The 13,576-nt window shown below is 40.9% G+C and overlaps 1 protein-coding gene across 9 annotated transcripts in view; it reads right to left on the bottom strand.

Moving 5' to 3' along the window:
- Positions 1–13,576, bottom strand: part of SLC10A7 (solute carrier family 10 member 7) — a 283,656-nt gene that overhangs the window by 79,365 nt on the left and 190,715 nt on the right. For 8 of the 9 annotated variants that reach the window (XM_073892325.1, XM_073892323.1, XM_073892322.1 and 5 more), the window contains one exon: positions 13,371–13,406. In XM_073892325.1, the coding sequence (XP_073748426.1) occupies positions 13,371–13,406 (36 nt within the window). Of the gene's footprint in view, positions 1–13,370; positions 13,407–13,576 lie in introns of those variants that run through there. The other variant, XR_012378037.1, reaches the window with a different exon arrangement.

The following is a 13,576-nucleotide window of genomic DNA, read 5'->3' on the forward strand; positions in this document are numbered from 1 at the left end:
GAGAGAGAGAGAGAGAGAGAGAGAGTGTGTGTGTGTGTGTATGGTGCCTGAATGGAAATGGGAGATGGGGAACTGGAAGGCAGGCAGAAGCAAGAAGAGGAGGAGAAAGAAAAAGGAGGGGTAGGGAGAAATTTGTTAAGTAGTAGTTGATGCAGCCTTTCTCAACTGGGGTTCCAGATCTGAGCCACAGAACACAGAAAATTATTGTCTGTCAAGGATGATACCTAGCCAGTACCAGAGTAAACGCATCAGAAAGAGTTAATCCAATACATACAATGGATGTCATAGGGCACTGGGACTTAATTTTCTAACCTGGTAGAAAACGGCTGAATAGAAGCAGAACTGACTGTTAGCAATCCATTCAGTTTAGAAACTGTTTGACTTGGAAAGAATCTGGGGGTCCAGCAGGTAAAATATTATAGGGTTGACCAAGACTCAGAAAGACAAATAAGTAACACTTCTTGATGGAGATGCTGACTGTCTGTAAAATCATAGTTATCAACCGACAGTTAGAAAACAGATGGTGTGTTTTAAATCACTTCTGTAAGTGAGCTGACCTGTAAATTGTCATTAATGCACCAGGTCTTTGCTTGCTCTGCTGTATAATCAGCCTTTTTATCTCCTACCAGGGAAATCCATTAGCCACAGGCGTCTCTACTATTCGCGTCTCTTCTCAGCTATTAAAACATTATTGTATTAAATAATTCACCCTTGGTGATTGGTCTTTGCTTTCATTAGCGCCACATTCAGGAAAAATATAAGAACAGATATTTACAGTTTATACTGTAGAGTGATGAATGGTAAATCTCTTCTGTGAGAAAATCAGGAAGAAGCTGCTTCAGATACAGAGCAGGATTTGTTCACTTCCTACCCAATTTCCATCCTCCCCCGTGGCCCGCAGAGCCCAGCCCTGGGGAGGGGGAAAAAGGAGGGGGCTCACTTACTACTGGCTCAAACTTTCTTGTACCCCTACACAGACACATGCACAAACACCTGTCTATTTCCTGTCACAAAGACAAGCATTCAGACAGAATAAGGGAAAGTGTCCCCAGGCCCCGATTCCCCAAATCCTTCTAGATTTCCATCTTTCCCTAGAAACTACAGTTCAGCTTTTCTTTCATTCCTGCTGCCCCTTCTCTCACAGGGAAACATGCAAACTACATTGATTACTTACACAAAATCAATGACTTAAATGTACACCAGCTGACAGGCTCAGTGTAAAAATGACTACGATTTTTATCAAAATTAAAATGATTGTTAAACACCCATATCGATTCAGCTGCATGTATAAAACTAAAATTGGGTTACTGTATGGAAGGTATATACTTAGTAGAGGAAATGAGCCTTTTTATATCTAGATGCATGGTATTTTTCTTTCTTTGAGAGGTAACGAACAAAATAGACTTTTAATAATTTTTTAAAGATAAAAAATTATGTAAAACATTTCCTTTTGTGATATGCTAATTTAAAACACAAGATTACCTTCCAATAACTGATGCAAACTATGTGCAATTGTAAATTCTGGTTACTCAGACCACACAGGATATTTAGTGGAATGTGCCCAAATGATCTATAAATTGGCTTATCATAACCCGAAGAGAAAAGCTGTGGGGAGATGGGCTTCCAGGACACGGAGGGCTGGAAAGAGAGATACTCAGAGGTATCTAGGAACAAACCTTGCTTCTAATTCCCTGACTACAGAATTTGGTCCCATCAATCTGGTTCGGGACCCGAAGAGTCTACTGTTGCCAAACAGTCCCTTAAGTGGAGCAAACATTTAAGTTCCCCCAGAAGAGTGCTCTAAGCCTGGGGGCCAAAGGACAAGAGTGGCATAAGGAAGGAGTGTCCTTTTCGCTCTGGCCAGACCCTACCTGCTCAGGGAGCACCAGGAACAGCAGGTGGTGCTGGGGAGGAAACCAAGGAGCAAAGCAAAAGCCTGGCTTTCATCCAGCATCACTGCCCCCTTGAGTTAAGTCTGAGAAGTCCCAGACCAGCAGTGGCGTTGGCCTCTCTGGGTCAGGGGTCCTGAAAAGGGAGAAGGGGTTTATCAGTGTCACCTCTGGAGCATTTGAAAATGGCTTACGAGGTGCTCCCCCTCACCCACTATGGTGCAGTAAGATTTAGAGGGAGTCTTGGCATGACCACTTACAAAAGACTCCACACATTATTTTGCTTTACGAAATTCTCTCTGTGTGAGAACCATTTCTGAGTGATTTCTCATACAAAGTGAGGATAATATGTCTAAAGGGAGTCATGGGATTACCTATAAAGTACATATCATAGCTACTTGATAAAAATTATTCTACCTCTCCTCCCACTTTCCCCTCTCCTCCCTGAAAAACAAGGTTTCTTATACAGTATGGTGGGAATTCAAGCCTAATGAATTTAAGAACCACTGAAATGGAAAGTAACAGAAGAGATAGTCACATCAGCCCAAAGATAAGCTACTCTCAGGTTGAAGAGGAGGCGATTTGTCTTCGCTGGCTTTAGGAATGCTCTTGGGCACACGGTGGAGAGACTGGTTCAGTGTGAAGCAACTGGGGCAGTCAAATGGCTAGTTTCTCTTTAAGTGCTTTCTGTTTTACCACTTTGTACATCACACACGTGTGTGACCATCAGTTATGCAACTATCATTGGGAACATATTATAAAAAATAATCAGAGTATTGTACATGACACTAATGGCTGTATTCATTGTTTCTGTTTATATTGATGGGATTAAAAGTGCAATAATTTTCTATCACAGATGGCCAATTACTAGGGAAACTAATGATGATTGTAGCCTCGAAAGCTGCCACTGAGCTCTCTCCCCCACCCTGGCTTTCTCTCTAACATGAACTCTTGAACCATGTAGTCTGAACCGTGTAGGTTAGCAGTGAATTTTTTCCTCTAAATTCCTCCCGTGTTCTTTGTTCTTGTTTACCCAAGTAAGCCTTAAGTTTCTTCAAGACAAGAATTATGCCTTTTTCTTTTTTGTCTTCCCTATGTTACCTACAATATCCATGGTCAAGAAATAATTGAGTGCTGGTCATCTGTCTTAAAATAAACTGTGTCTCCTAAGAGGCATGCTTTGAAAGCATAACTTGGAAAGGAACATTCAAGGGGACACAGAGCCTGGCTGAAAGTCCCTTGTGTTCTTTACTAGTTGCACAGCCTCCAGTGAGTTATTAAACCTCTTTGAGTCTAAGTTTTCTCATACAAAGTGAGGATAATATGTCTAAAGGGAGTCGTGGGATTACCTATAAAGTACATATTATAGCTACTTGATAAAAATTATTCTACCTCTCCACCCACTTCCCCCTCTCCTCCCACTTCCCCCTCTCTTCCCTGAAAAACAAGGTTTCTTATACAGTATGGTGGGAATTCAAGCCTATTGAATTTAAGAACCACTGAAATGGAAAGTAACAGAAGAGATAGTCACACCAATGGAACACAGAGTTAGTCCAGAAACAGCCTGGTGTGCGTGCATATGAGTGTACATCCGTGCTTGGGTGTGTGTGTGTATATATGTCTAATTATTATAATGCCTTATAAATACCTTCTTGAAGATAGGCTGGGTTCCTAAGAAGTCAAGTCATAACCAATCAAGTGATAGCATAGCAGAGCTAGTGGTGCTCTCACTTAAGGGGTGCTTACATGCTGCTGAATGGGTAAGTGTGGAGGTGAATGTTTATCAAATATCCTAAGGTATTGATGTGATCATCCCCATATATGAAGATGGTCTGATCTATGACCCTGAGGACATGACTATCAGCAGTGATCAAAGTTTGGACCCTGCATGTTTTCAGATGCCTTGATGTTCAATGACCTTTATGGCTAGGGTGGAAGCAAGGCCTTGATCTGTCGTTTGAATAGCACAAGCTCAAAGTGTTATTGACCTTACCCTGCCAAGCATAAACTTATTTAAATATATTGGTGGTCCACAGATTTATGAAATTTGATACCATGAACATGGTCTCTAATATACGACTTCTTTAGCTCACAATTGCATTGAATTAGACGGACCTATTCTATGCTATAAACACTGTTATCTCCGCCCTTTGTCTTAACTCTCAGAGGAAGTAAGTTCACACCGTTTCCTTTCATTCCCCAGAGTAAGCAAGATGGGGCTGGTTAGATGCTGTGGGGTAGTAGCTCAGAAGGCTTCAGGGGAGCAGGAGTCCACAGAAGCAGGAGCTTCACACTGCCCGATGGACTTTCCCAGTGCGGTTTACTCAGATTTCAAACCCCACGGGCTGACCTCACTGCCTAAGTGTTGAACTCAACGCTCTGCCCTCTTCATCTTAACTACCACACTCCATTCCAGTTCAGCTCTAAAATCTCTCTCCCTCAGCGTTCTCTACCATTGGCTGTTGCACAAAGACTATAATAATGGCTGGGCAACAACCATATCAAAGGAAAGACATGGCAACTTTTGAAGTGATGTCAGACATAACAGAATCAGAGCCATGCAAATGAAAAACTCGGAAGTAAGCAGGAGATCCTTTGAGAAACATCAGAAGTTTCCTCCTAACCTTCTCTTTTTCCTCAAATTAAGTTTCCTTTCAGCACAAAATTCTCTGTAAACCACCCCCCCAACTTCTTCTATTAAATGAAATGTCTTCTATTTTAGTAATCTCCTTTGAAATATTTTGATACTTGTGATACTTACAATTTCTGGCTTAGATTTTAATTATCTATGAATGTATTCTATTTTCTCTAATAAACCATAAATTCTCTGAGAGAAGGATCAATGTCAGATTCATCTTTGTGATATTCACAGTGCACAGTAGGCATTCAAACACTGAATAAAAGAAGGGATGTTTTCCTTAATATTATTGAAAAAAACCTGTAAATTCTTTCTCATAGTAAATACAAGGTAAGATTTTATGCAGCAGGCTGAGACCCTAACCTTCTAACCATTCATTTATCATCTGAACCACTCTAATCATTCACTACTCACCCACCTTTCTATTTCGCTCCTTCCAACAAATATTTATTGAGTATTTGGCATTGGCGATAAGGTAATGAATAACGCATGCCTGATTCCTGGCCTGGCAGAACTTCAAATCTAGTGGATGCTTACCGCTTGTAACATTGCTTTGTAAGGAAAATTAATATGGAATTCCAAGTAATGAATGTATAAGTGCAGTTTTTAAAGCTGGGCAAGGCTTAATTTATCCTTACGAAAGAACTCCATGGACTGGTGCATATCTACTGATAACATAAAGACAATAATTTCCGCCCCTGCCAGTATCAGTGGTATATTATCAAGAAAATCGAGGTAGTATATGTAAAAGCATTTTGAATCTTAGGAACAAACGGTGATATTTCAGGAAAAGTTTTACTGCTCTCACAGTCAGCCACAGTAAACACTGGATTTATTTACATATAGATTATAAGATTATAGACTATAAGTGATTGTAGAATCTTAAAGGTTAAGTTTTAAGGCTCAGCCCACCATTAAGGGCTGGGCTAGTTGGACTGTTGCTGCATCTCAGATAAGCATTTCTACAGAATCTTGACATCCTTCCTGGAATTATTTTCTATTTTCCTTTCTAAAGCGTCAAATGTAAATAATTAGCACTTGCATGGTTCTTTATATAGCTCACAGCATGCTTTCACATAAGTTAACTCATTTCATCTTATCATAATCCTCATTTTATAGAGGAAAAAACTGAAGCTGAGAAGGATTAAGGAAAATCCACTGTTACACAACAATATGGCTGCAGGCTGAACCAAAATGTTATGCCTTCTCACCATACCATGCTACCTTTCTACACACAGACTGTGAGGGAAAGTGAAGCCAGTGCCTTCAAAATGGCTTTATAATAAAGGAACAAATGCCCAAAGGTAGAGCAAGTAACAAGGAAATACCAATCTTAAAGTAGTCCTAAGCCAGCCCTTTGGACAGATGCATTCGTTCATCTGTCCATCTGAGATGTGAGACAGTAAGAAATATAATATATTTGGTCTTCATCTTGACATAGAACTTCCAAAACTTTGTAACTTCCTGAGTCACAGGGGTGATAGGAGTATCTTTTACTATAATATTTGGGTTTTGTCCGCAATTCCTGGCACAGAGGATTTGGAGAGTTCCTGGACTGGGGAATGATCCACATGCAGGTGGTTAGTATACCCTAAACTGCATGGGGGATATAAGATCCTGCATTTGGGACCCTTATAGACCTTGCCCTATGTACCTCTGCATCTGGCATTCTGTATTCTTTTAATTTTTTTTTAAGATTTTTATTTATTTATTTGAGAAAGAGAGAGAGAGATAAATAACAAACATGAGCCAGGGGGAGGAATCAAGGAGGGAGCCCGATGCACAGCTCGATCCTGGGACTCCAGGTATTCCTTATAATATCATTTATAGTAAACTGGTAATAGAAAGTAAATGTTTCCCTGGGTTCTCTGAGCCATAACAGCAAATTATTGAACCTGGGGAGAGAGGTCATGGGATCCCCTGCGTTGAAGCCAAGTCAGACAGAAGTATGGGTACCCTGGAAATCCACTACTCGCCATTAGTGCTGGAGATGGGGGGCAGACTTGTGGGACTGAGCCCCTTACCTGTGGGGTCTGTGCTAACTCTGTGCAGTGTCAAAACTGCAGGACACCCACTTGGTACCCACAGAAAACTGGAGAATTGCTTGGTAGTGGAAACCACACATATTTGGTGTCAGAAGTGCTGTGGATACAGAAACATTTTCCTTTACCAACCATCCATTCAAAAAATGTTTTTGAGTGGCTTCCATGGATTGGCACTATTTTTGGCATTGGGGTTACAACAGTGACCAAAACAGATAAAGTCCCTGCTCTTCTGTGATGCTTATGTTCTAGTCGGGAAGACAGAGAATAAACAGACTAACAAATGATGAAAATATCATGTGATGATAAATGCTAAAGGGAACAATTAAGGATGGTAGGTGGGGAGAGATTGGTGGAGAAAGGATATATTGTTCCACCTGAAGTAGTTAGGAAAGGATTCTCTCCTAAAATGACATTTGATTGGAGACCAGAGATGAAAGTGAAGGAGAGAGCCATGTGGATATCTGAGGGGAAAAATCCAGCTTGAGCCAATGCCAAGTGTAAAGACTCAGGATGGTTCTTGGTGCTGTTAGAGCATCTTACTATCTTTGCCCAGTCCATGCACTCTCCCACAGAACTATTTCTTATCTTTGCCTCTTTCAACAAATCTCCAAAACCTTCTTGCCTTTTTTTGTCCTCCACCCCTAACTTCACTTGCCATTTCACTGGGAAAATACAAACAATCATAAGAGGTTCCTATAGTTACATGAACCAATTTACTTGCATCTTTGCCCTTATACCATGGTTTCCCTCCTATTACGATGGATGAACTATCTGTGCTTAGGAGGCCACACTCTCCCTTTGTGCACTAGAGCTCACCTTCTTTCTCCTACTCAAGGACATGGGTTGACAAATTTTCCCTTCTTTTTTCTGTATGAATTGTTTCTTCTCTAACTGAATTAATCTATCAATACAAATATCCTAATAATTTTCCCAACTTAAAAATAGATCCTACATTAACTTTGTTGCTCTCCCATTTTCTGCATCCTTTATAGCAGAATGCCTCCAAAGAGTGAGTGATTATCACTGTCTTTAACTCTTTTTCATTCATTCTTGGACTGACTTTAGGTATTAACCTCCACAACTCTGCTGAAATAGCTCTTGTTCGGGTTCTCAGTGACCTCCATCTTGTTAAAACCAGTGGTTGATTCTCAGACTTCATTTTATCTGAACTATTACTACCATTTGAGGTAGCTGACCACTCTCCCCTTTCTGAAACACATTCTCTAATAGCTTCTAGGACACCAAAACCTTTTGGTGTTCTTCCTAAGCAAAGTGGAAATCCTTGATAGTCTTTGCTGACTTCTCCATATTAGGATGTCCCAGAAGACAGTCCACTGATATCTTTCCTTCTCTATTCTCTCTTGGTAATAATCTCTTTCTATCTAACTTCAAATCCATTTCTATGCTGACCTCTCCCAAACGTGTATCTCTTATCCAGACCTCTCCCCTGAATTCCAGACTCATATAGTCAACCGCTTACTTGACTTCTCTACTTGGATGTCTCAAAGACATCTTTATCCAAATATGTGCAATACTGAACTCCTTATGAGTTCCTTTAACCTGCTCAACCATACAGTCTTCTCTATCTTAGTAAATGGTAACTCCATCCTTCCAGTTGCACAGACTTCATCATCCTTGACTCTTCTGTTCCCTCATAACCTTTATTCAATCTTTCAATTCTTTCAAGTTCTACTTCCAACTACTTCCCACCAGATTTACTCAACCACCTTGGTCCAAGCCAAACCATCTCTTGCCAGGATGCTGCACTAGCTTTCTAATTGCTCTTCCTGTCTCCACCATTATCTCCTAACAATCTATTCTCAACCCAGCATCCAGAATCATCCTTTGGAAAGGTATGGCAGAACATGCCAGTCTCTTATCAAAACTCTCCTAATGGTTTCCTGTCTCTCTCAAATTAAAATTCAAAGTCCTTAACAAAGGACTTTAAGGTCCTACATCATTTGGCTCCTACGATGACTCTGGCTTCATCTCCATCTACTCTCCTCCTTGCTCACTGCATTCTAGCCACACTGGCCTGCTCGCTACTCCTTAAGGACACCATGCACACTCTCAGGACTTTTCCACTTGCGGTTCCTTCCACCTGGAACACTCTACCATCAGAAGGCATCAGAAGTCTCCCTTATCTCCTCCAGGCCTTTGCTCAAATATTATTTTCTCAGTGAGTCCCACCCTTGACTGCCCTATTTAAAACAGCAATTTTCCCAACCCATTCTGGCACTTCTTACTCCTCTCCTCACTTTATTTTTCTCTTTAGTATGTATCACTCATCTTATACAATTATATTTTCACTTATTTGTTGGCTGTTTCTTTCTACTAGTATATAACCTCCACAAGAGCAAAGATGTATCTTTTTGCTCACTGCTATATCCTTGGAAGAAAGTCCCTAGCATACAGGAAGAACTCAATACTTATTATTAAATGAGTGATGAATAAGCTTAAATAACTTTTTTGAGTAATTTTGCTATAAAACAGAGGATGGAAATGGATAGCAGGTGGGATAAGGTGAGATTTAATTTTTAAGATATGTAATATTACAGAACACTTATATGTTAATAGAAATGATCCAGCAGAGAGAGAAAATTTGATAATGTAGGAGAAAGAGGGAAATCTGTGTGAATCATATTGTTAAGTAGGCAATAAGAGATAACAGGAAGGACTGGCCTTAGATGAGGGCAAATACAGTTTATCTATAGAAACAGGAGAAAAGACAAAGAATATAGATGCAGGTAGGTGGGATCTTATAAAATTTCTCTGATCACTTCTAATTTCCTCATGGGCTAATTTTCTTCTTGCATTAGATTAGATGAAAAAAGAGAAGAGGCATCAGAGATTTGAGAAGCGAGGAGAGGGTATGAAATGATTCTCTAGAGAGTAGGAATAAGGCTTAATTAGGGGAAGGCAGTAGGATCACCAGGTGCAAGTTAGTTGTCATGAATTTCAAATGAGACCAGTGAGCATGCAAGTGCGTGTTCCAGCCATGTTCAGGTACACATGTAGGAAGGTACAGAGCTGGATTCAAGCAGGCCTGGCACTTAGCCATGCAAATATAAAGCAGTAAGAGATGAGTAAGGTGGTTGATGGCATACACGATACAGTAATTATAATGATGGACCCTGAGATCTAGGCTAGGTAAGATGGGATGTGAGGGTAAGGGAGTGAGGGTAGAGTGGGTTAGAGGCTTTGTTAAGGTGGTGAGATAAATAAACTGGCCATTCTAGCAAGTTTGAAGAATTTTTAATTGGGGGGATAGGTCACAAATATAGGGCTGTCAGTAAGAGAAGACAGTTGAAAAGGGGAGCATGGAAGGATGCTGTTATTGGCAATAATAAAGTCAAGGGTGTGTGCGACTATAGGGGTAACTGGCTGAGATGAAGTGGAAGGCATTCTTACTGGAGAAGAGGTGAAGAATTTAGAGACCAGGGTATTAGGAGGATCAATTATGTGAATATTAAAAAACACCAAGAATTAGTCTAAGCATACTATTAAAAAGAAGACAATGGGAAGGTGCTAACATTTTCTGGACTCAGAGAGAGTGACCTGGGGTTCTACTGATAATTGCAGCAAGAAGTGGTAGCAGGTGATATAGGCATACTGGCATAACCTTCAAAGGAATGAGAATATTTTATGAAGAAGGCACGGGAAATGATCTGGAATTGGTAATGAGGTGAGGGAGAGACACCTTACCCCATTTCAAGGCTCAGTGATATGAAAGACGCCTGCAGCAGAAACATGAATCAGAGGACAGGTTTCACTTGGAGCAAGATGGTGAAGGGGGACATTCTGAGGAGAGTCAAAAATACAGAGAACTGAGATTCCATCAGTAAAAAGGGCCTTTACTAGCTGCCGCGCCTCAACATTTAGAAATTTCCATTTCTTTTTTTTAAGATTTTATTTATTTATTTGAGAGAGAAAGAATGAGACAGAGAGAGCATGAGAGGGGGGAGGGTCCGAGGGAGAAGCCGAGCGGGGAGGCCGGTGCGGGACTCGATCCCGGGACTCCAGGATCATGACCTGAGCCGAAGGCAGTCACTTAACCAACTGAGCCACCCAGGGGCCCAGAAATTTCCATTTTCAATGGAAATTGAAATTTTAAAGAGACAATTTGATTTTCTGGGGTTGTATTAGTTTCCTCAGCCTCTCTAAAAAATACCACAAACTGGGTGGCTTAAAACAACAGAAATTTATTGTTTCACAGTTCTGGAAACCGTAGTGTGAAATCAAGCAAGTCCAGTCTCCCTCTGAAATCTGTAGCAGAGAATCCCTCTTTGGCTCTTCAAGCCGTGATATCCGCCAGCAAGCCTTTGTGTTCCTTGGCTTGTCTGTGCACCACTCCAATCTCTGCCTCATCATGACCTGCCATTCTCTCTCTGGGTCTGACTCCTCTTCTTGTAAGGACACCAGTATTGGATTGAGGGCCCACCCTGCAGTATGACTTCATCTTAAATAATTATATCTGCAATGACCCTATTTTCAAATAAGGTCACATTCTGATGTCCTAGGGGTTAGAACTTCAACATATCTTTTGGGAGGACACAATTCAACCCACAACAGGGGTGCTGACAAGAAAACACTACATCTTTTATGGAATGTGTTCCAATTTAAGTTGCTCAGGTTTCTGTCCTACTCAGTAAGTGAAGCCTGGTAATTCAAGTGTTTAAAGCAATGACCTTGCTTTGTGAAATGCATGACAACCCTAACAGACAAAAAGTGTTATATACCGTGCATATGATGTAAGGTCATGTAACACAGACATATCTATTGATGTTGTGTGATGATGTCATTGAATCTATTGGGACAGCATAGTGAGTTAGCTCAGAGAGGAAGCATTAAACTTTGAAGTTGAGGGTCTTGGGGTCTCTTTCACTATTCTTATAGCTCTATTATTTTTTTTTAAGATTTTATTTATTCATTTGAGACACAGAGATACAGAGAGACAGAGCATGAGCAGGGGGAGAGGCAGAGGCAGAGGGAGAAGCAGGCTCCCTGCTGAGCCAGGAGCCCGATATGGGGCTCGATCCCAGGACCCCGGGACCATGACCCAAGCCGAAGGCAGACGCCCAACCATCTGAGCCACCCAGGTGCCCCAAGCTCTATTATTTTAAAATATTAAGCCAATTAAAGCTCACCAGCCTCTGGGTCTAAGAGTAGGGGAAAGCTTGCAACAGTGTGATGTCATCATGTTAACGAGCTGAGAACATTTCTTGTTATGGCTGGAAATGGGCGGGAGAAGGAGAAAAGAACTCATCTGGTTCTGTAGTTATGAGCTGAAACAGGGCCCAAGAGATTCCAGACGCTGGGATATTCCACAGTGCTACCCTAGTTCTCAACCCCATGGCTGTGGCTGTGGCTTCTCCCCAGCTCATCTTAAAAGAGTCACATGAGAAAGAGATGCCAGTCTTCTGCAGTGGAGAAAACCCGCACTACATAACCATGTACTGTGCTTTCCCACAAGTCTTCTGAGGGGTCCTCGACTGGCCTGCATCCTGTGCCTTTTGAGGGTTGCCCCTCAGAAATCGTGACCCAAGGTCTTGGAAAAAACACCAAGCGGTGATCCCAGTTCCTCACATCTAGTGAGCAGTTGGGCATACACCAAGACTTTTCTTCCAAATGAATGCAAATCAATATTCACTTCAGTATTAATGTGACTCACTGCGAATTCTGAATTGGTAGAATCCAAATTAATGAGGTTTGTTATGCTGAGTGAAGCGATCTGATGATTTGACTCTTCTTAACCTTGTCAGCATGGAGCCAACATTTCAGAAGGGATGGGGAAGCTGAGGGTTATTACTTGAAGGTAATGTCTTTCATGAAAGATGCAGAATCCAACTGTTTAGGAGGGCATCTCTCCCTCTCCACTTCCTACACAGCTTGTAAGAAATGAAGTCCCTCACACTATTACTCTAATTGAATTCCAACTTGGGTAATTACACTATAATTAAATAAATTTTCCCCATAGTTTTAATTCACTGACAAATAGTGCTAGTCAAACAGCTACATTTCTCGCCCAGAAACGATCCCCAACTCCATTTCAGTGATGAGTGGAGTGATTTATATTTGGGAAATGTTGTGTATGAAAAATGCACAGTTCATAAAATATTTTAGGTATCGTTCATGATTACATATGCTTTTCTCAGCATGAGATAACATTAATTTCTATTTTAATCTTTCATCTAATTTCTCATATGCTTAGCGCCAAAAGAAATAAGACCGTTAATTAGCAGTTCTTCTTTTCAGAAAAATTTTTGTTTAGTTAACTAGTGGCTGGTATTTTTTATTTCTGAAGCACATTTCATTATCCCTGGCAGACAGCCTGGGTAGGTGTTATTGTTTCCCATTCTACGGATGGAAAAATTCAGGCAGCATTCCCCAGAGTGAGAAAGCCAGGCACTATAAGCCTTGGAACGAAACTTTTCTCTGGTCCCCTGGTCCAAGGCTCTTTCTAGCAAACACTGGGTCACTAGCATTCTACTAATGAGAAAAGAAAGAGCATATATCTGTGACCTATGCCACAGGTCATTAATTTGCAATAATTAATGATTTAGCCCTGGAGTCAGAGGCCTAATAATGGCTCTGATGCTGTCCTTGGATCACGAGACCACAGAGATCCTTTGTGTCGACTTGTTATTATTTGGTCACAGTTCAACTGGAAGAACAGTTCAAAATATGATGCAAAGTGGTGCAAAAGGATTCAAATTTCCATTTTATCCTAATGCCCTTTCTTAAAGGGTTGTAGATGACTTTTAATAAAAGAATTAAAGACAACATCAAAATACTCACAAAAAGCAGCAGTAGCAGGGGTGTTATAACGATGCCCTGAAAGAAATAAAAGAGATGATGATCATTTATCAGCCTGGCAGGCAGGACACTTTCTTTGCCATTTTAAACTCCGATGCATGGAAATGTTGATCCTTCTCACCTCCGTTTAATAAACTCGAGATGATAAAGATGAGGGAGCCCCTGTCTTGGCTCTCTCTACCATAAAG

Source organism: Callorhinus ursinus, unplaced genomic scaffold, assembly GCF_003265705.2.
Source record: "Callorhinus ursinus isolate GAN/ISIS: 27379988/994484 unplaced genomic scaffold, GSC_fseal_2.0 scaffold4, whole genome shotgun sequence".
In the NCBI taxonomy this organism is placed as follows: Eukaryota; Metazoa; Chordata; class Mammalia; order Carnivora; family Otariidae; genus Callorhinus; species Callorhinus ursinus.